The 20,183-nt window shown below is 60.7% G+C and overlaps 1 protein-coding gene across 1 annotated transcript in view; it reads left to right on the top strand.

Annotated features, from left to right (window-relative positions):
* The first annotated feature begins 224 nt into the window (after positions 1-224).
* LOC135982782 (fibril-forming collagen alpha chain-like) overlaps positions 225-20,183 on the top strand; it is a 40,715-nt gene continuing 20,756 nt past the window's right edge. The window contains exons 1-4 of the mRNA XM_065590959.1: positions 225-335; positions 632-829; positions 2,131-2,328; positions 3,601-3,663. Of these exons, the coding sequence (XP_065447031.1) occupies positions 284-335; positions 632-829; positions 2,131-2,328; positions 3,601-3,663 (511 nt within the window). The 5' untranslated portion in view covers positions 225-283. The remainder of the gene's footprint in view (positions 336-631; positions 830-2,130; positions 2,329-3,600; positions 3,664-20,183) is intronic.

The raw sequence follows: 20,183 nt of genomic DNA, 5'->3' as shown, positions 1-20,183 counted from the left end.
GCGCTGGGGCCAGGCAGAGCCGCTCAGTCTGGGTATATTCATCTGCACTCTGCCATCACACACAGCCCAGAAACCCCTGGGGTCTCCAATGTCCCCTGGCTGGGGGCCTGGCCCTGGGGTTCCCCTGGCTGGGGGCCTGGCCCTGGAGCCCCTGGGGAGGGCAGCGCGCTTCACAGGGAGCTGCCCTGGGCAGGGCTCTGACTTTCCGGCTCCTTCATCAGCAGGTGCAGGCGCGGCTCCTTCAAAAGCCATCACCGGGGTCTGCATCGCGCTGCTGCTAGTCATGGTGGCTGCATTAGCCATTTACTACTGGAGACAGAGGAGGGCGCAGAAAGGTAACATGGGCCCAGACCAGTGGCTGTGGGGTCCCAGAGGGAGCAGAGAGTCTGGGGAGGCTGAGGGGACAGGGACACAGCCAGGGACACCCCAGGGGCTGCGGGGGCTGGGGGGTCTCTCTACAGACTGAGCCCCCTGCAGCAGGGCCCATTCCCAGGGGAGGTTTCACCCTCCTGCTCTCAGGGATCTGCTGTTCCCGGCCCCAAGCTCCGGCCGGACGCGTCTCCCAGACCCCCCACCCCCCACTGACCCCTTGTGTCGCTCTGACCCCGTCTGTCTCATTGTCTCTGTCTAGGTCCTTCCAGTGCCGTGGAGACGCCCATCAAGGACCCAGCTGGGAGCGGAGACAAGACGCGCGGCGAGGACACGGTGGTGATGGAGAATGATGGGGTCAGCGACGCCGGGGAGGGGTCTGAGAAGCAGCTGCTGTTACCTGCTCAGGGCCAGGACCAGAGCGAGACACAGGAGCAGGAGGACAGGTTGCAGGTCACAGGTGAGGGGCAGGAGGGCAGAGCGACTCCAGAGGGGTCACGCTATGGGGTCAGTCTCCTTCCGCTGCGTGTGCCTGTGGATCCCAAGGTGGGAGGATGGGGGGGGTCACTGCATGGGGGGCGGCTGATGGGGGGGTCACATGGGATCAGCAGTATTCACCAGCACTGTCATAAATATAAAGGGAAGGGTAAAAACCTTTATGTCTGCAGTAACATCAAATCCCTCCTGGCCAGAGGTACAGAATCACTTACCTGTAACGGTAAGTGATCAGTTCAATTAACCTAGTTGGCACCTGACCAGAAGGACCAATGGGGAAAGAAGATACTTTCAATTCTGGGGTGGGGGAGGTTTTGTTTGGGCTGTTTGTTTTGTTCCCTCTTGGGACAAAGAGAGAGATCAAGCAGGTAACCCAGCTCCTAAAAAGATCCTGAAATGATACATCTAAAAGTACAGAAATTGTAAGTAATAGCAAGGAAATGCGTTAGAGTATCTTTCGTTTTAGCCTGTGAATTCCCTTGCTGTAGCTTAACTCCTCTGCCTACAGGCAAAGGAAAAAAAAAAACTCCAGCTGCTCTCAGAAAAAATAAAAATAAAAAGTCAGATACACCATGGTCGAAAAGGGACCCTGGCCATTAAAACTCCTGTTAGCGCAGGGCTGGCAGGCTCCGTATCCGGCTCCGTGCAGCTCTCGGGAAGTGGCCGGCATGTCCCTCCAGCTCCTAGGTGTAGGGGCAGCCACCAGGGCTCCGCGCAGTTCTCCCGCCCCAAGCGCCACTCCACAGCTCCCATTGGCTGGGAACCATAGCCAATGGGAGCTGGGGAGAAGGTGCTTGTGGGCGGGCACAGCTCGCAGAGCTGTCTAGACGCGCCTCCGCCTAGGAGCTGGAGGGACATGCCAGCCACTTACTGGGCGTCGTCTGAGGTCAGCGCCAACCGGCGCCCTCGCCCCCTCCCGCACCCCAATGCCCTGCCCCAGTCCTGAGCCCCCTCCCACACCCCAGCCCCCTGCTCCAGCTCAGTGGGGAGGGAGCGCAGGGCCAGCGGGAGCAGAGTGTCCGGGGAGGGCTGAGGGGACAGGGACACAGCCAGGGACACCCCAGGGGCTGTGGGGCTGGGGGGGTCTCTCTACAGACTGAGCCCCCTACAGCAGGGTCCATCCCGAGGGGAGGTTTCACCCTCCTGCTCTCAGGGATCCACCGTTCCTGGCCCCGAGCTCCAGCCGGATGCGTCTCCCAGACCCCCCCACCCCCCACTGACCCAGCATGTCGCTCTGACCCCGTCTGTCTCATTGTCTCTGTCTAGGTCCTTCCAGTGCCGTGGAGACGCCCATCAAGGACCCAGCTGGGAGCGGAGACAAGACGCGCGGCGAGGACACGGTGGTGATGGAGAATGATGGGGTCAGCGACGCCGGGGAGGGGTCTGAGAAGCAGCCGCTGTTACCTGCTCAGGGCCAGGACCAGAGCGAGACACAGGAGCAGGAGGACAGGTTGCAGGTCACAGGTGAGGGGCAGGAGGGCAGAGCGACTCCAGAGGGGTCACGCTATGGGGTCAGTCTCCTTCCGCTGCGTGTGCCTGTGGATCCCAAGGTGGGAGGATGGGGGGGGTCACTGCATGGGGGGCGGCTGATGGGGGGGTCACATGGGATCAGCAGTATTCACCAGCACCGTCATAAATATAAAGGGAAGGGTAAAAACCTTTATGTCTGCAGTAACATCAAATCCCTCCTGGCCAGAGGTACAGAATCAATTAACCTAGTTGGCACCTGACCAGAAGGACCAATGGGGAAAGAAGATACTTTCAATTCTGGGGTGGGGGAGGTTTTGTTTGGGCTGTTTGTTTTGTTCCCTCTTGGGACAAAGAGAGAGATCAAGCAGGTAACCCAGCTCCTAAAAAGATCCTGAAATGATACATCTAAAAGTACAGAAATTGTAAGTAATAGCAAGGAAATGCGTTAGAGTATCTTTCGTTTTAGCCTGTGAATTCCCTTGCTGTAGCTTAACTCCTCTGCCTACAGGCAAAGGAAAAAAAAAAACTCCAGCTGCTCTCAGAAAAAATAAAAATAAAAAGTCAGATACACCATGGTCGAAAAGGGACCCTGGCCATTAAAACTCCTGTTAGCGCAGGGCTGGCAGGCTCCGTATCCGGCTCCGTGCAGCTCTCGGGAAGTGGCCGGCATGTCCCTCCAGCTCCTAGGTGTAGGGGCAGCCACCAGGGCTCCGCGCAGTTCTCCCGCCCCAAGCGCCACTCCACAGCTCCCATTGGCTGGGAACCATAGCCAATGGGAGCTGGGGAGAAGGTGCTTGTGGGCGGGCACAGCTCGCAGAGCTGTCTAGACGCGCCTCCGCCTAGGAGCTGGAGGGACATGCCAGCCACTTACTGGGCGTCGTCTGAGGTCAGCGCCAACCGGCGCCCTCGCCCCCTCCCGCACCCCAATGCCCTGCCCCAGTCCTGAGCCCCCTCCCACACCCCAGCCCCCTGCTCCAGCTCAGTGGGGAGGGAGCGCAGGGCCAGCGGAAGCAGAGTGTCCGGGGAGGGCTGAGGGGACAGGGACACAGCCAGGGACACCCCAGGGGCTATGGGGCTGGGGGGGTCTCTCTACAGACTGAGCCCCCTACAGCAGGGTCCATCCCGAGGGGAGGTTTCACCCTCCTGCTCTCAGGGATCCACCGTTCCTGGCCCCGAGCTCCAGCCGGATGCGTCTCCCAGACCCCCCCACCCCCCACTGACCCAGCATGTCGCTCTGACCCCGTCTGTCTCATTGTCTCTGTCTAGGTCCTTCCAGTGCCGTGGAGACACCCCCTGAGGACCCAGCTGGGAGCAGAGACAAGATGCACAGTGAGGACATGGTGGTGATGGGGAATGACGGGGTCAGCGACACTGGGGAGGGGTCTGAGCAGCTGTCACAGAGTCCCCGGGCGATGCTCTGGAACTGCTCCCCACACAGCCAGTCAGGACTCTGGGGAGCCTCCTCTCCCTCGGAGCAGACTGTCTTCAGGGCAAGAAGCTCACATGGCTTCACCTCCTGGGTCTCTCCAGGGAGCATTCAGCATATGCCCCTCCGTGCGCTTCCCACAGCGAGTCCGCCCAGGCGGGGTCCTGGGGGAGCCAGAGGGTCCTGCACCCCCCACTTCGCAGTCAGACGTGACTCTCAGCCAGCCGGTAACACAGAGGTTTATTAGATGACAGGAACATGGTCTAAAACAGAGCTTGTAGGTACAGCGAACAGGACCCCTCAGTCAGGTCCATTCTGGGGCCCAGCGAGCCAGACAACCCTGTCTCCCTCCTAGTCTCCAGCCAGCTCCCTGGGCCAGGAGGTCACCTGATCTCTTTGTTCACCTTTAGCTATTTCCTTGCAGGGGGGAAGGGCCTGGCCATTTGTTGCCAGGGAGACAGAGTGTCAGTGATTTATGCACACTGGCCTTTATTCCACCACCAAGAGACTTAAGAAATGCATAGGGGAAACTGAGGCACACACACAGTATTCAGAGGAAACATTAAGAACAGTCCCATTTCGTCACATCTCTCCTGCCTTCGAGACTGAACTGAGCGAGGTCACTTTAGCCAGTGATCTGGGGAAGTTCGAACCCACCAACGTTCCCATGGATGCCCCATCATCTCTCCCATTCCTTGGTGCGAGTTACACCAGGCCCTTCCAGTTTCAGGCCCTCCCGTGGGTCTGTTGTGCTTGATGCCGCTTGCAGGCTGCATGTGGGAAGGTTTATGCAGCCCGTACCCTTTTGCCACCCCAATACCCCTGGGGTTTAAACTGGGATTGGGTCTTTTCCCAGTGCTCCAGTTTGGAGGGCTGCAATTCGGGCTCTCTTGGTTAAGAGCCCCCATCTTGACCTTGTCCACCCTCTGAACAGGTGTCTCTGTCCCCTCAGCATCGGCTTGCATTAGCACCACGCCCAGCCCTGCGTCTGAGGTGTTGGTGAACACTGCAAAAGGCTTGGCAAAGTCTGGGTTTACCAGATTTACCGGGCCCTGGATTAGAGCCTCCTTCAGTATACAGAGAGCCCTCTGGCACTGCTTGGTCCAGACCACCTCGTCTGGCTTACCCCTCTCACCTAGCTCAGGGATGGGGGCAGCTAGGGATCTAACGTGGGGTACCAACCTCTGGTAGCACCCCGCCATTCTGACAAAGGCCCGGGCTTGTTTCTTGGTCTGGGGAATGGGCCAATCTCTGCTCATCTCCACCTTGCACTTCTCGGCTTTTACCGTCAGTCCTGCCTCCTTCAGGCAGCCCAGCACCCTCTTCACATGGGACACGTGTTCCTCCCAGGTCTGGCTAAAGCCACACGTCATCGACGTACGCCAGGGCCACGTTCTCCATCCCCCTCCGCTTGTCTAGAATCTTCCCAGGCCTAGGCATGGGGTGGGCATCGGACACGGTGATGGCTTTAAGCTTCCGATAGTCCCCACAAAACCAGATCATTCTGTCTCCCTTGGGGACCAGCCCCACGGGTGAGGCCCATGGGCTGTTCAACGGCTGGATCACATCTAAAGCCAGCATGTCCTTGACCTCTCTCTCCAGGTTCTGGGCTGTTTTCCCAGTGACTCTGAACGGGGAACACCTGATGGGGAGATTGGCTCCCACCTCAGGGAAGAGATCCACCTGGGGGTCCTCTCCCTCCTCTTCCCAATCCTCCCCTTCCAGGTCCGGGGGTCCCCTCACTCTCCTCCCATCCAGCAGCTCGAAAGGGAAGAACCCTGTGGATTCCTGGGGCACCACCAGCTGCCTCCCGATTCCCCCCAGTTCTACTTCCCCTTGGGGAGCCCATTCCCAGTACAGGAAGCCCTTCTCCCACCGGACTCTGTCCCTGCAGCCTTCCCCAAGGGGGTTTGCAGCGCTGTGGCCAGCAAGTTCCCTCAGCTTCTCCAAGGAGGGATCCTTCTGCAGCTCGGTCTGGAATTCAGCTGCTGGGGAAGGGAGTGGGACCTGCTCCCTCTCGCTGGCTGGGCCTGGGGTTACAGCCCCACTGAGCCCTGTCCCTGGTAGCTCCCTCCCTGCTGTGTAATCACTTCCCAGCAGCACGTCCGGACCAGGCAAGCCTGGTTGGCAGCCGACCTGCCCTGCCTGGGTGTCCCCCCACTCAGCTGGGGTCTCAGCTCCCACCGTGCTCAGCGCGGCCCTGGCTGTCCCAGTGGGGCCTCACTGCTCTGGTCACAGCATCAAAGCCAGCATGAGCCCCCTCTCCGGTGTGCAGGGGGGTGGGGAGCATCTCTCCCTCCCACTCAGCCCCAGGGGTCTGGGTACAGGTAGGCAGGTATCCTGAGCCCAGCAGCCCCTCCCTCCTGCCAGCCAGGTCATTTGCATTTTCACGGACCATTTCCCTCTTAGCCAATTGGTTCCCTGGATTCAAATTCAAATCCTCGGCCGTTACAGGAGCAGGGCCAAAGAGACACAGTCACCCCCCAACAGGACCTCACAGCCGATATCCTGGAGAACCCCAACTATCAGCCAGCCCGACCCCTCCTGGGTCTGCACAGGGATCCGGGCCATAGGCAGGGCAAGGGGCTTCATCCCGGGGACCTTCCCCCAGCTCACACAGCCCCTCAGCGTCTGCGGCTGCACCCCCTGGGGCCTGACAACAGTTCTCTGTGTCCCAGGGTCTCGCCGCCCCAGGCATGTCTCCCCATTGACCCCCACCTTCCGCTCCCACTGGGGGTCCGAGGGGCCTGAGCCCAGGAGACTCCACGCAGACATATAGGCCGGGGCCAGGAGTGGGAGCCTGTCCACCACCCACCCATCTGGCTGACAGCGTCTATGGCCTTGGGACCCAGCAAGGGGGCTAGATACCGGGGCTTTTCCGCAAGGTCCCCCTGGTTCAAATCACCCGCCTGCTTGAAGGCCATGTGGTGGGAATCCACACCCCCCCCCTCCTTAACCAGGGGCAGGAATTTAGTGTTGAGCTCCCTGCAGAACTGGCAGCCCGGGATCTATCCCCACTCACCCCTGGGGAGCCCCCTATGCCTCTCTGCTCCACTAGCACCAGTCCATGCTGCCGCTGCTTCTCCTGCAGCTTTTCCTCGGGCTCTCGCTGTCTCTCACGGTCCTCTCGCTCTCTCGGACTCAGCTCCAGTCCCATCCGTCTCCAACCCCGATGGGGAACCCGAGCGTGAAGACCCCCCGTCTGGTTGGGGACCAGACTCTTGGGGATGCCTGGCTACTGCTCCAGCTGCTCCCAGATCTTCTTGTAGCCCCGTCTGGGTCAGGAATCTGCTCCTTAGAGCGGTCCTCGTCCTCCAGCTGCACAATTAACTGGGCCTTGGTGAACTTCCCAATGTGTAACCCTCTCTTTTTGCACAGGATTACAATGTCCTTCTTGAGGAGATGGTGATAGGCCATCACTCCGCTGTTCCCAAGTTGCTTTGGACTCAGAGGCCCGTGTGCTTTCAGCTCCCGCACGGTTTCCAGGAAGAACCCCTAGTGTGCCAGCCCTTCTCGTGGTCACCACCTCTTTGCCAGGGTCGAGCTTCAGACTCCTCCGCCCCGGGACCACTCGCTGCGATCCCCAGGGGAACCCTGTTACTGCAAACGTCCTTCCCTCTCCCAGGGTCGAGCAGCAAGCTCCTCCGCCCCTGAGACTGCTCGCAGGAGTCCTCCGGGGGGGACCCTGTTACTCCAACAGTCCTTCTCGCTGCTCACACTCCTAGGTGTTAATCGCCCCCTGAAACTGTCACTCTCTGAGCCTTCAGCACGCCTGGTCCTCGTTATCCCCTCTCTGTTTTACTGCTCCCCAGTCACTTACTGCAAGAAGCGCCTTCACAGGGTGCAGTACATCCCACGGCTGACACCAGTTGTCACGGAGTCTCCAGACGATGCTCTGGAACTGCTCCCCACAAAGCCAGTCAGGACTCTGGGGAGCCTCCTCTCCCTCGGAGCAGACTGTCTTCAGGGCAAGAAGCTCACCCGGCTTCACCTTCCTGGGTCTCTCCTGGGAGCATTCAGCATATGCCCTTCTGTGCGCTTCCCACAGCGAGTCCGCCCAGGCGGGGTCCTGGGGGAACCAGAGGGTTCTGCACCCCCACTTCGCAGTCAGACGTGACTCTCAGCCAGCCAGTACAACAGAGGTTTATTAGACGACAGGAACATGGTCCAAAACAGAGCGTGTAGGTACAGAGAACAGGACCCCTCAGCTGGGTCCATTCTGGGGCCCAGCGAGCCAGACAACCCCATCTGCCCTCACTCCTCGTCCCCAGCCAGCTCCAACCCAAACCCCCTCCAGCCCCTCCTTCTCTGGGCTTTTTCTCTTTCCCGGGCCAGGAGGTCACCTGATCTCTTTATTCACCTTTAGTTATCGCCTTGCAGAGGGGAAGGGGCCTAGCCATTTGTTGCCAGGAGACAGAGTGTCAGTGATTTATGCACACTGGCCTTTATCCCACCACCTAGAGACTTAAGAAATGCATAGGGGAAACTGAGGCACCCACACAGTATTCAAAGGAAACATTAAGAACAGTCCCACTTCGTCACAGCAGCAGCCGCTGTTACCTGCTCAGGGCCAGGAGCAGAGCGAGACACAGGAGCAGGACGGGGCGCGGGTCACAGGTGAGGGGCAGGAGGGAGAGCGACTCCAGAGGGGTCAGACTATAGGGTCGGTCTCCTTCCGCTACATGTGCCTATGGATCTCATGGTGGGAGGATGGGGGGTCACTGCATGGGGAGCTGATGGGGGGGGGGGGGAATCACATGGGGCCAGCTGTATTCCCCAGCCCCCATGGCTCAAACACTATGAGTCAGGCCCCCTGTCCCCCGAATCAGGAACTGGCTTAAAACCATTTCAGTTCTTGCAGTGGACGCCAGGGCTGGTGAGGGGCTGGGCCGAAATATCAGGAGACCGGACCAATGAACTGGACAGAGGCTCTTAGGCCTGAATTAACCCTTTGTACCTAGGCTCAGGGTAACTCAGGGGCTCCAGTTCTGCCAAAGGAACTGACCCAGGGGCCCCCCTCGGCGACTCACCCTCCCGCTCGGTTTGTTCTCTAGGCCGTCCAGATTCTGCTGGATCCGAACTGAGCGAGTGCCAGGAACGGGGAGAAGCCGTCGCTGCTGCTCCAGGCCCAGGGGCCCCTGCACCGAACGGGGACAGCTCAGCCAACGCCAAGGCAGACCCAGCCGGGCCGGGGACGGAAGGAGCTTTGGCAGCGCTGGCTGGGCAGCAGGGGAGAGACGCTGCCTCCAGTGTCACTGCAGTGGGGACGGGGGAGCCAGCTGCAAACACGGTGCTGGATACTGCACAAAAGGAAGACGCCCCGAGAGAGCCAGGAGGCAGCGGTGAGTGGGGGGAGTATCATGGGAGGAAAGGGGGCAGGAGAAATGCCGAGGGTTGCCAAGTGTCCAGCTTTGGACCGGAACACCTGGTCAAAAAGGGACCCTGGCGGCTCTGGTCAGAACCGCCGACCAGGCCATTAAAACTCCAGTTAGCGCAGCTGAGCCTCCACCTAGGAGCTGGAGGGACATGCCGGCCACTTCCTGGGAGCTGTCTGAGGTCAGTGCCAACCAGAGCCCGTACCCTGCACCTCCTGGCCCAGCACTGAGCCCCCTCCCGCACCCAAACTCACTCCCAGAGCCTGCACCCTGCACCCCCTCCTGCACCCCAACCCTCTGACTGAGCACGGAGCACCCTCCCGGACCCAAACTCCCTCCCAGAGACTGCACCCCGAATCCCCTCCCACACCGCTACTCCCTGTCCGAGCCCTGAACCCTCTCCGAGACCCAAATTCCCTCCGGGAGCCTGCACCATGCACTTCGTGTTGCACCCTGTCACGGACTCACAGATCGTGCCCACTCTTGGCCCCGTGCGGTCCGTGGGGGGTGCCCCTTTCAGAGCAATAGCCCTTCTCGGGGGTCCACTCTCTCTCGGGGTCAGGCCCCTCCACTTCCTGGAGCTGCAGCTCTCTGAGCCTTAGCACGTCTGTCTCTCGCCGTGGGCCACTCAGGGATTCTACTCGCTCTGGGCCCCCGGGGCCTCCACCCCGCGAAGGGGTTGATGCCACTCTGATCTCTAGCCCCAAGCGATTCTCAGCCAGCGTAAAACAGGAGGGTTTATTGAGAGTTGAACACAGCACAGGAAACTCTCAGGGCCTCAGGCCTGGCCTCCCTCAGCCCAGCACATCCCAGTCTCTCTGCATCCAGGTGGGCTCTGCCTTCTCCCCCTCTCCAGCCCAGAGCCCCCCTGCTTCCCAGCTGGGCATCTGAGGTCACCTGCCCCAGGCCCCGCCTCTGTCCATTGTCTTCTCTCCAGGTAAACAGGGTCGTAAACCGGGGCCTCCTCTCCTCGCTTCTGTCCTCTGGCTGGAACCGGCTGGTTAGGTCACTGGGTCCTCACTCTGCAGCCCATTGTCCGCCCACTGGCCAGAACCGGCTGCGACTCCTGAGCTGGGCCTCCGGGTTGGGGTCTCAGGTCACCGGTCGCTGGGGTATCCATCCTCCAGGCCATTGGCTGGGTCCCAAGTTCCCTCTCCAGTCCTCTGCAACAACAACTCCCTCTCCCCTCACCTCGTTAAACCAGTAACCCCCATGGAAACTGAGTCTCACCCCCTCCGCATGCAAACCATTGAAACCACAGAAAACAAGAAACCCCCCCACTTCGTCACAATGTAGGCATCGGGCACTAGCTGGTCTGAGTCCACCACCTCGGACCGCGCCAGTGTCACTTCTGCACCCGTGTCCCAGAACCCCTGGACGCGTCTTCCCCCACCTCAATGGGGATGATGTGGCGATTGTCCCCCGGGGCCTCTCCCACGCTCACCCGGCGGATTGGGTACGGGTGCTCTGGACCTGGGGCCCCGCCTTCCCCTGCTGGCCTGGCCTGGTGGTCCCCTCCCCCTGGCACAGCCCTCTCGACTGCAGCCCCTGGGCCCGGCGGTGCCCCCTCTCGGTGGGCTTCCACCCAGTTAACACCCCGCGGGTTCTGCTTGGCCGCCATTTCCTTCATCTTCAGGCACTGGGCCACCTTGTGCCCCTTTTGGCCACAGTAATTACATTTCAGGTCCCTCAAGTCCCGCTTTGGAGAGGTCTCAGGGTGACTCCCCTTCTGAGTCCCCGAGGTGGGTCTCCCTCCTGTCCCCGATCTGCTGTCCACAAACTCATCTGCCAGCACCCCTGCACTGCGCAGATCCTTGGGCTTCCCGTCCACTAGCCACATCTTGAGGTCCGGAGGGCAGATGTCATACAGCTGCTACAGCCCCACCCGGTTATACACGTCCTCTGCAGTACGGCCCCTGCGCCCTTCCCCCACTTGCAGAGTGTCACGGAGTATTGGGGGACTCAGGGCCCTGCACCCCCGGCTTCCTGCGATTCACCATGACTCTCAGCCAGCCAGTAAAGCAGAAGGTTTATTTGAGGACAGGAACACAGTCCAAGACAGGTCTTGCAGGCACAGACAACAGGACCCCCTCAGTTAAGTCCAGCTTGGGGTCCCAGGGCATCCCAGCCCGCCCCCCTTCGAAGGGGGGGGGTCAGAGCCATCTCTGTCTCCCAGCCATCTCTCCAGCTCGCTTCCAGCACTCTGCCTTCAGCGACCCCTCCCACCGCCTTTGTTCAGTTTCCCGGGCTAAGGAGTCACCTGGCCTTCAACCCCTTCCTGGGTTCTCATGTTACACTCCCAGGAATGCGCCCCCGGGCCGATCCCATCCTCCAATGCAGACTATCCCAGCACACTCCCCTGTCAGCATTCACAGACCACAGTGAGAACAGGCCCAGTTCGTCACATCTCTCCCCCCTTCGAGACCGAACTGAGCAGGGTCACTTTAGCCAGTGACCCGGGGAAGTTCGAACCTACCCCCGTTCCCATGGATGCCCCCACATCCCTCCCATTCCTTGGTGAGAATTACACCAGGCCCCTCCAGTTTCACGCCCCCCCTTAGGTTGGGGTGCTTGATGGCACTCGCAGTTCGCATGTGGGAAGGTTTATGCGGCCTGTGCCCTTTCCCCACCCCCATACCTCTGGGGCTCCAACTGGGCTGTGGTCTTCTCCCAGCGCTCCAGTCTGGAGGTCTGTGCTTTGGGCTCTCTTGGTTCAGAGCCGCCCTTTTTACCTTGGCCACCCTCCGGAAAGGCTCCTCTATGCTGGGCAAGGGTCCTAAAGCCGTTTTCCCCTTGTCCCAGGCTTTCCTCCCCCTCTGACAGAGGTCACAGGATCCGCAGTACTGTCGGACAGTAACAAAGACCCCAGGCCAGTAAAAGCTCCGTAGCAGCCTCTGCTGGGTACGCCAGGTTCCCTGGTGCCCTGAGAGAGGAATGTCATGGGCCCGGCACAGCAGCTGGCGGCGATACTTCTGGGGTACCACCAGCTGCCTCCTGATCCCCCCTGACTCCATTTTCCCTGGGGGAGCCCATTCTCGGTACAGGAACCCCTTCTCCCACAGGAACCCTTTCCGGCCACCTCGTCCCATGGTCTGTACCGCATTGAGGTCGGCCAGGTCCCTTATCTTCCGCAAGGAGGGATCTCTCTGTAACTCGGCCTGGAACTCAGCAGCTGGGACAGGGATGGCCACCTGCTCTTTCTCGCCCGCTGGGTCCGAAGCTGCAGCCTCCCTGAGCCGCGTCCCTGGGCGTTCCCTCCCCACCAGGTTAGGGTCCTGCGCCTCAGGCAAGGCACCCCCCCAAGGCCAGGGCGCAGTGCCCCTCGCCGGCTCTGACTGCGGGTCACAACTAAGGCGGTCTGGGGGCTGCTTGGCCAGTCCTCTAGGTCCCCCCCCATCAACACCTCAGTGGGCAAATGGTGGTGCACTCCCACGTCCTTGGGGCCCTCCTTGGCCCCCCATTTCAGGTGTACCCTCGCTACGGGAACCTTGAATGGGGTCCCGCCCACCCCGGTCAGGGTCAGGAAGGTGTTGGGCACCACCCGATCTGGGGCCACCACCTCGGGCCAGGCCAGTGTCACCTCTGCGCCCGTGTCCCAGTATCCATAAACTTTCTTCCCATCCACCTCCAGGGGAACAAGGCACTCGCTCCGCAGGGACAGCCCCGCGCCAACCCTGTAAACGGAGAACTTTGAATCCGGAGCATCTGGCCCCCCAGAGAAGCTGGCCTGGGGCCCTTCTCTTTCTTGAGCAGTTGATAAGCTGCCAGCCCCTCTTGCGTGAGAAGCCTGCCCCTCGTCCGTCTGGGCCTCTACCAAGTTAACCCGGTGCGGGTTCGGTCTGCTCAGTCTGTCCTTGAGCTTGGGGCACTGGGCCCGAACGTGGCCTCTTCGGCCGCAGTAATAGCAGCTCAGGTCCCGTGGGTCCCCTCGAGCCGGTCGGTTGTCCCTGATGCTGGGCATTCCCCGTGGGAGGGGATTCCCCATATTCCCCCTTTGGGAGGTCCCAGGGTGACTCTCTCTCTGCATCGCGGCGGGCCTGTTCCTTTGGGGCTCCTCCCTGCCACCCCCTGACCGGCTCTTTACAAACTCATCAGCCAGCTGCCCGGCGTGTCGCGGGTTCTCTGGCTTTCTGTCCACCAACCACAGCCTCAGGTCGGATGGGCACCGCTCATACAGTTGCTCCAGTACCAGCAGTTTAATCAGGTCCTCCTTCGTCTGGGCCCCACCAGCCCACTTGCTGGCGTATCTTTCCATGCGGACGGCTAGTTGCAGATATGAGATCTCAGGGGTTTTATCTTGACTCCGGAACCTTTCCCGGTACATCTCAGGAGTCAGCCCAAACTCACGTAGCAGGGCCTTTTTGAATAGTTCGTAGTCCCCTTTCTCTGCCTCTCCCAGTTGGCGGTACAATGCCACGGATTTGGGGTCCAGTAAGGGGGTAAGGACCCGGAGTCTGTCCGCGGGATCAACCCGGTGCAGCTCGCAGGCCGTCTCAAAGGCCTCCAGGAAGTCATCCATGTCCTCCCCCTCCTTGTATGGGGCCATGATGCACTTATCAAAGCTCCGTGCAGTCCTGGGTCCCCCCTCACTCACCGCAGCCGGGGGTTCGCTGCCCCTCAGTCTCGCCAGTTCCAGTTCATGCTGTCTTTGTCTCTCATTCTCCTCCCGTTCACGCTGATGCTGTCTCTCTTTCTCCTCCCGTTCACGCTGATGCTGTCTCTCTTTCTCCTCCCGTTCACACTGATGCTGTCTCTCTTTCTCCTCCCGTTCATGCTGTCTCTGTCGTTCACGATCCTCCAGCTCTCTCAGTTTTAGCTCTTTCTCCCATTCCAGCCAATTCCGCTCCCCGGATGCCGAACGTCGCCGGGAGGATCCTCTGCTGGCCGGCGGGCTTCGCCGGGGGGATCCCCTGCTGGCCGGGGGGGGTCACGGCGCCTTCGGTATTTGCTGGGCTCCTCCCCACCCTTCCCCTAGGCATAGGAAGGAGGGGTCTCGGGAAGCCCTCAGCAGCCGGCTGACCACTCCCAGCTGGGACAGACACTGGTGCCTGCGCTGCATTTGCCAGGCTGCTTCCCTGAGACACAGGGATCAGTTCATTCGCGCGATCTTCCGCCTCCAGCTGGGCAATGAGCTGTTCTTTGGTGAGCCTCCCAATGCGCAGCCGCCTCTGCTTGCACAGCTCCACCAGGTCGCTCTTAAGCCGCTTGGCATATGTCACGGAGTATTGGGGAACTCAGGGCCCTGCACCCCCGGCTTCCTGCGATTCACCATGACTCTCAGCCAGCCAGTAAAGCAGAAGGTTTATTTGGATGACAGGAATACAGTCCAAGACAGGTCTTGCAGGCACAGACAACAGGGCCCCCCTCAGTTAGGTCCAGCTTGGGGTCCCAGGGCATGCCAGCCCACCCCCTTGGGGGGTCAGAGCCATCTCTGCCTCCCAGCCATCTCTCCAGCCTCCTTCCAGCCTGCTTCCAGCACTCTGCCCTCAGCGACCCCTCCCACAGCCTTTGTTCAGTTTCCCGGGCCCCGGAGTCATCTGACCTCCAACCCCCTCCTGGGTTCTCATGTTACAAGCTCAGGTATGTTCCCTTGGGCCGGCTCCCATCCCCCGATGCAGACCATCCTAGTCACACTCCCCTGTCAGCATTCACACACCCCAGCAAGAACAGTCCCAGTTCGTCACATCTCTCCCCCCTTCGAGACCGAACTGAGCAGGGTCACTTTAGCCAGTGACCCGGGGAAGTTCGAACCTACCCCCGTTCCCATGGATGCCCCCGCATCCCTCCAGTTCCTTGGTGAGAATTACACCAGGCCCCTTCCGTTCCACGCCCCCCCTTAGGTCGGGGGTGCTTGATGGCACTCGCAGTTCGCATGTGGGAAGGTTTATGCGGCCTGTGCCCTTTCCCCACCCCCATACCTCTGGGGTTCCAACTGGGCTGTGGTCTTCTCCCAGCGCTCCAGTCTGGAGGTCTGTGCTTTGGGCTCTCTTGGTTTAGAGCCGCCCTTTTAACCTTGGCCACCCTCTGGAAAGGATCCTTTATGCTGGGCAAGGGTCCTAAAGCTGTTTTCCCCTTGTCCCAGGCCTTCCTCCCCCTCTGACAGGGGTCACAGGATCCGCAGTACTGTCGGACAGTAACAAAGACCCCAGGCCAGTAAAAGCTCCGTAGCAGCCTCTGCTGGGTACGCCAGGTTCCCTGGTGCCCTGAGAGGGGAATGTCATGGGCCCGGCACAGCAGCTGGCGGCGATACTTCTGGGGTACCACCAGCTGCCTCCTGATCCCCCCTGACTCCATTTTCCCTGGGGGAGCCCATTCTCGGTACAGGAACCCCTTCTCCCACAGGAACCTTTTCCGGCCACCTCGTCCCATGGTCTGTACCGCATTGAGGTCGGCCAGGTCCCTTATCTTCCGCAAGGAGGGATCTCTCTGTAACTCGGCCTGGAACTCAGCAGCTGGGACAGGGATGGCCACCTGCTCTTTCTCGCCCGCTGGGTCCGAAGCTGCAGCCTCCCTGCGCCGTGTCCCTGGGCGTTCCCTCCCCACCAGGTTAGGGTCCTGCGCCTCAGGCATGGCACCCCCCCCAAGGCCAGGGCGCAGTGCCCCTCGCCGGCTCTGACTGCGGGTCACAACTAAGGCGGTCTGGGGGCTGCTTGGCCAGTCCTCTAGGTCCCCCCCCATCAACACCTCAGTGGGCAAATGGTGGTGCACTCCCACGTCCTTGGGGCCCTCCTTGGCCCCCCATTTCAGGTGTACCCTCGCTACGGGAACCTTGAATGGGGTCCCGCCCACCCCGGTCAGGGTCAGGAAGGTGTTGGGCACCACCCGATCTGGGGCCACCACCTCGGGCCGGGCCAGTGTCACCTCTGCGCCCGTGTCCCAGTATCCATAAACTTTCTTCCCATCCACCTCCAGGGGAACAAGGCACTCGCTCCGCAGGGACAGCCCCGCGCCAACCCTGTAAACGGAGAACTTTGAATCCGGAGCATCTGGCCCCCCAGAGAAGCTGGCCTGGGGCCCTTCTCTCTCTTGAGCAGTTGATAAGCTGCCAGCCCCTCTTGCGTTAGAAGCCTGCCCCTCGTCCGTCTGGGCCTCTACCAAGTTAACCCGGTGCGGGTTCGGTCTGCTCAGTCTGTCCTTGAGCTTGGGGCACTGGGCCCGAACGTGGCCTCTTCGGCCGCAGTAATAGCAGCTCAGGTCCCGTGGGTCCCCTCGAGCCGGTCGGTTGTCCCTGACGCTGGGCATTCCCCGTGGGAGGGGATTCCCCATATTCCCCCTTTGGGAGGTCCCAGGGTGACTCTCTCTCTGCATCGCGGCGGGCCTGTTCCTTTGGGGCTCCTCCCTGCCACCCCCTGACCGGCTCTTTACAAACTCATCAGCCAGCTGCCCGGCGTGTCGCGGGTTCTCTGGCTTTCTGTCCACCAACCACAGCCTCAGGTCGGATGGGCACCGCTCATACAGTTGCTCCAGTACCAGCAGTTTAATCAGGTCCTCCTTCGTCTGGGCCCCACCAGCCCACTTGCTGGCGTATCTTTCCATGCGGGCGGCTAGTTGCAGATATGAGATCTCAGGGGTTTTATCCTGACTCCGGAACCTTTCCCGGTACATCTCAGGAGTCAGCCCAAACTCTCGTAGCAGGGCCTTTTTGAATAGTTCGTAGTCCCCTTTCTCTGCCTCTCCCAGTTGGCGGTACAATGCCACGGATTTGGGGTCCAGTAAGGGGGTAAGGACCCGGAGTCTGTCCGCGGGATCCACCCGGTGCAGCTCGCAGGCCGTCTCAAAGGCCTCCAGGAAGTCATCCATGTCCTCCCCCTCCTTGTATGGGGCCATGATGCACTTATCAAAGCCCCGTGCAGTCCTGGGTCCCCCCTCACTCACCGCAGCCGGGGGTTCGCTGCCCTTCAATCTCGCCAGTTCCAGGTCATGCTGACGCTGTCTCTCATTCTCCTGTCTCTGTCTCTCTTTCTCCTCCCGTTCACGCTGATGCTGTCTCTCTTCACGCTGATGCTGTCTCTCATTCTCCTCCCGTTCATGCTGTCTCTGTCTCTCTTCACGCTGATGCTGTCTCTCTTTCTCCTCCCGTTCACGCTGATGCTGTCTCTCATTCTCCTCCCGTTCATGCTGTCTCTGTTGTTCACGATCCTCCAGCTCCCTCAGTTTTAGCTCTTTCTCCCATTCCAGCCAATTCCGCTCCCCGGATGCCGAACGTCGCCGGGAGGATCCTCTGCTGGCCGGCGAGCTTCGCCGGGGGGACCCCCTGCTGGCCGGGGGGGTCACAGCGCCTTCGGTATTTGCTGGGCTCCTCCCCACCCTTCCCCTAGGCATAGGAAGGAGGGGTCTCGGGAAGCCCTCAGCAGCGGGCTGACCACTCCCAGCTGGGACAGACACTGGTGCCTGCGCTGCATTTGCCAGGCTGCTTCCCTGAGACACAGGGATCAGTTCATTCGCGCGATCTTCCGCCTCCAGCTGGGCAATGAGCTGTTCTTTGGTGAGCCTCCCAATGCGCAGCCGCCTCTGCTTGCACAGCTCCACCAGGTCGCTCTTAAGCCGCTTGGCATACATCTTCCTGCTGGCCACTCACCGGCCTGTGTGCTCACAGCTCCCCACAGTTCCCAGGGGGCCCCCTAGTGTGCCAGCCCTTCTCGAGGTCACCGCCTCTCCGCCAGGGTCGAGCTGCAGACTCCTCCGCCCCTGGGACCACTCGCTGCGATCCCCCCGGGGGACCCTGTTACTGCAAAAGTCCTTCTCGCTGGTCACACACTCCCAGGGGTAATAACCGTCTCTCTCCCACTCTTCAGCAGGCCTGGTTCCCGTCCATCCCCCTTCGTTTTACTGCTCCCCAGTCACTTACTGCAGGAAGCGCCGTCCACGGGGTGCAGTAGATCCCACCGCTGCCACCAGTTGTCACGGAGTATTGGGGAACTCAGGGCCCTGCACCCCCGGCTTCCTGCGATTCACCATGACTCTCAGCCAGCCAGTAAAGCAGAAGGTTTATTTGGATGACAGGAATACAGTCCAAGACAGGTCTTGCAGGCACAGACAACAGGGCCCCCCTCAGTTAGGTCCAGCTTGGGGTCCCAGGGCATGCCAGCCCACCCCCTTGGGGGGTCAGAGCCATCTCTGCCTCCCAGCCATCTCTCCAGCCTCCTTCCAGCCTGCTTCCAGCACTCTGCCCTCAGCGACCCCTCCCACAGCCTTTGTTCAGTTTCCCGGGCCCCGGAGTCATCTGACCTCCAACCCCCTCCTGGGTTCTCATGTTACAAGCTCAGGTATGTTCCCTTGGGCCGGCTCCCATCCCCCGATGCAGACCATCCTAGTCACACTCCCCTGTCAGCATTCACACACCCCAGCAAGAACAGTCCCAGTTCGTCACAGCATACATCTTCCTGCTGGCCACTCACCGGCCTGTGTGCTCACAGCTCCCCGCAGTTCCCAGGGGGACCCCTAGTGTGCCAGCCCTTCTCGAGGTCACCACCTCTCTGCCAGGGTCGAGCTGCAGACTCCTCCGCCCCTGGGACCACTCGCTGCGATCCCCCCGGGGGACCCTGTTACTGCAAAAGTCCTTCTTGCTGGTCACACACTCCCAGGGGTAATAACCGTCTCTCTCCCACTCTTCAGCAGGCCTGGTCCCCGTCAATCCCCCTTCGTTTTACTGCTCCCCAGTCACTTACTGCAGGAAGCGCCGTCCACGGGGTGCAGTAGATCCCACCGCTGCCACCAGTTGTCACGGAGTATTGGGGGACTCAGGGCCCTGCACCCCCGGCTTCCTGCGATTCACCATGACTCTCAGCCAGCCAGTAAAGCAGAAGGTTTATTTGAGGACAGGAACACAGTCCAAGACAGGTCTTGCAGGCACAGACAACAGGACCCCCTCAGTTAAGTCCAGCTTGGGGTCCCAGGGCATCCCAGCCCGCCCCCCTTCGAAGGGGGGGGGTCAGAGCCATCTCTGTCTCCCAGCCATCTCTCCAGCTCGCTTCCAGCACTCTGCCTTCAGCGACCCCTCCCACAGCCTTTGTTCAGTTTCCCGGGCTAAGGAGTCACCTGGCCTTCAACCCCTTCCTGGGTTCTCATGTTACACTCCCAGGAATGCGCCCCCGGGCCGATCCCATCCTCCAATGCAGACTATCCCAGCACACTCCCCTGTCAGCATTCACAGACCACAGTGAGAACAGGCCCAGTTTGTCACACAGAGATATTCCCCCAGCAAGTTGGTGACCTCCTTGTAAGAGACACCTGAGGCCTTGCGCACACCCCGGAATCGTTTCCTGTACGCCTCGGGGGTCAGTTCAAACTTCAGCAGCAAAGCCTGTTTGAACAGGTCGTAGTCCCACATCTCAACACCATCCATTTGACTGAACGCCTGTATGGCTTTGGGACCCAGCTGGGGGGCAGACAGCGGAGCCTGTCTGCGGGGTCAATCTGGTTCAGTTCACAAGCCTTTGAGGTAAGCATCAATATCCCCCCTCTCCTCAAACTGGGGCAGCAGTTTGGTCTTGGCATCTCGAGGCCCTTCCCCACTTAGCCCCCGGCAGGCCCTCTTGGCTCGCCGCTCGTCCAACTCCAACACCTGCTTCTGCTGTTCTGCACGGTCCACCAGCCTCCATTTCTCCAGCTCCAGCTCCTTCGCTTTCAGCTCCAGCTCCCACCCCCGGAATCACAGGTCATACCCACTCTTGGCCCCGTGTGGTCCGTGGGGGTGGGGGTGCCCTTTCAGTGGGACAGCCCTTCTCGGGGGTCCACTCTCTCTCGGGGTCAGGCCCCTCCACCTCCTGGAGCCGCACCTCTCTGAGCTTTAGCACGTCTTTCTCTCACCGTGGGCCACTCAGGGAGTCCACTCGCTCTGGGCCCCCGGGCCTCCACCTCCCGAAGGGGTTGTTGCAACCCTGTTCTCTAGACCGGAGTGACTCCCAGCCAGCGTAAAACAGGAGGTTTATTGAGAGTTGAACACAGCACAGGAAACTCTCAGGGCCTCAGGCTTGGCTTCCCTCAGCCCAGCACACCCCAGTCTCTCTGCATCCCGGTGGGCTCTGCCTGCTTCCCCTCTCCAGCCC

This window comes from Chrysemys picta, chromosome 4 (assembly GCF_011386835.1).
Source record: "Chrysemys picta bellii isolate R12L10 chromosome 4, ASM1138683v2, whole genome shotgun sequence".
Lineage (NCBI taxonomy): Eukaryota > Metazoa > Chordata > Testudines > Emydidae > Chrysemys > Chrysemys picta.
The sequence above is the reverse complement of the archived record's forward strand: the minus strand, read 5'-3'. Positions and strand labels throughout refer to the sequence as shown.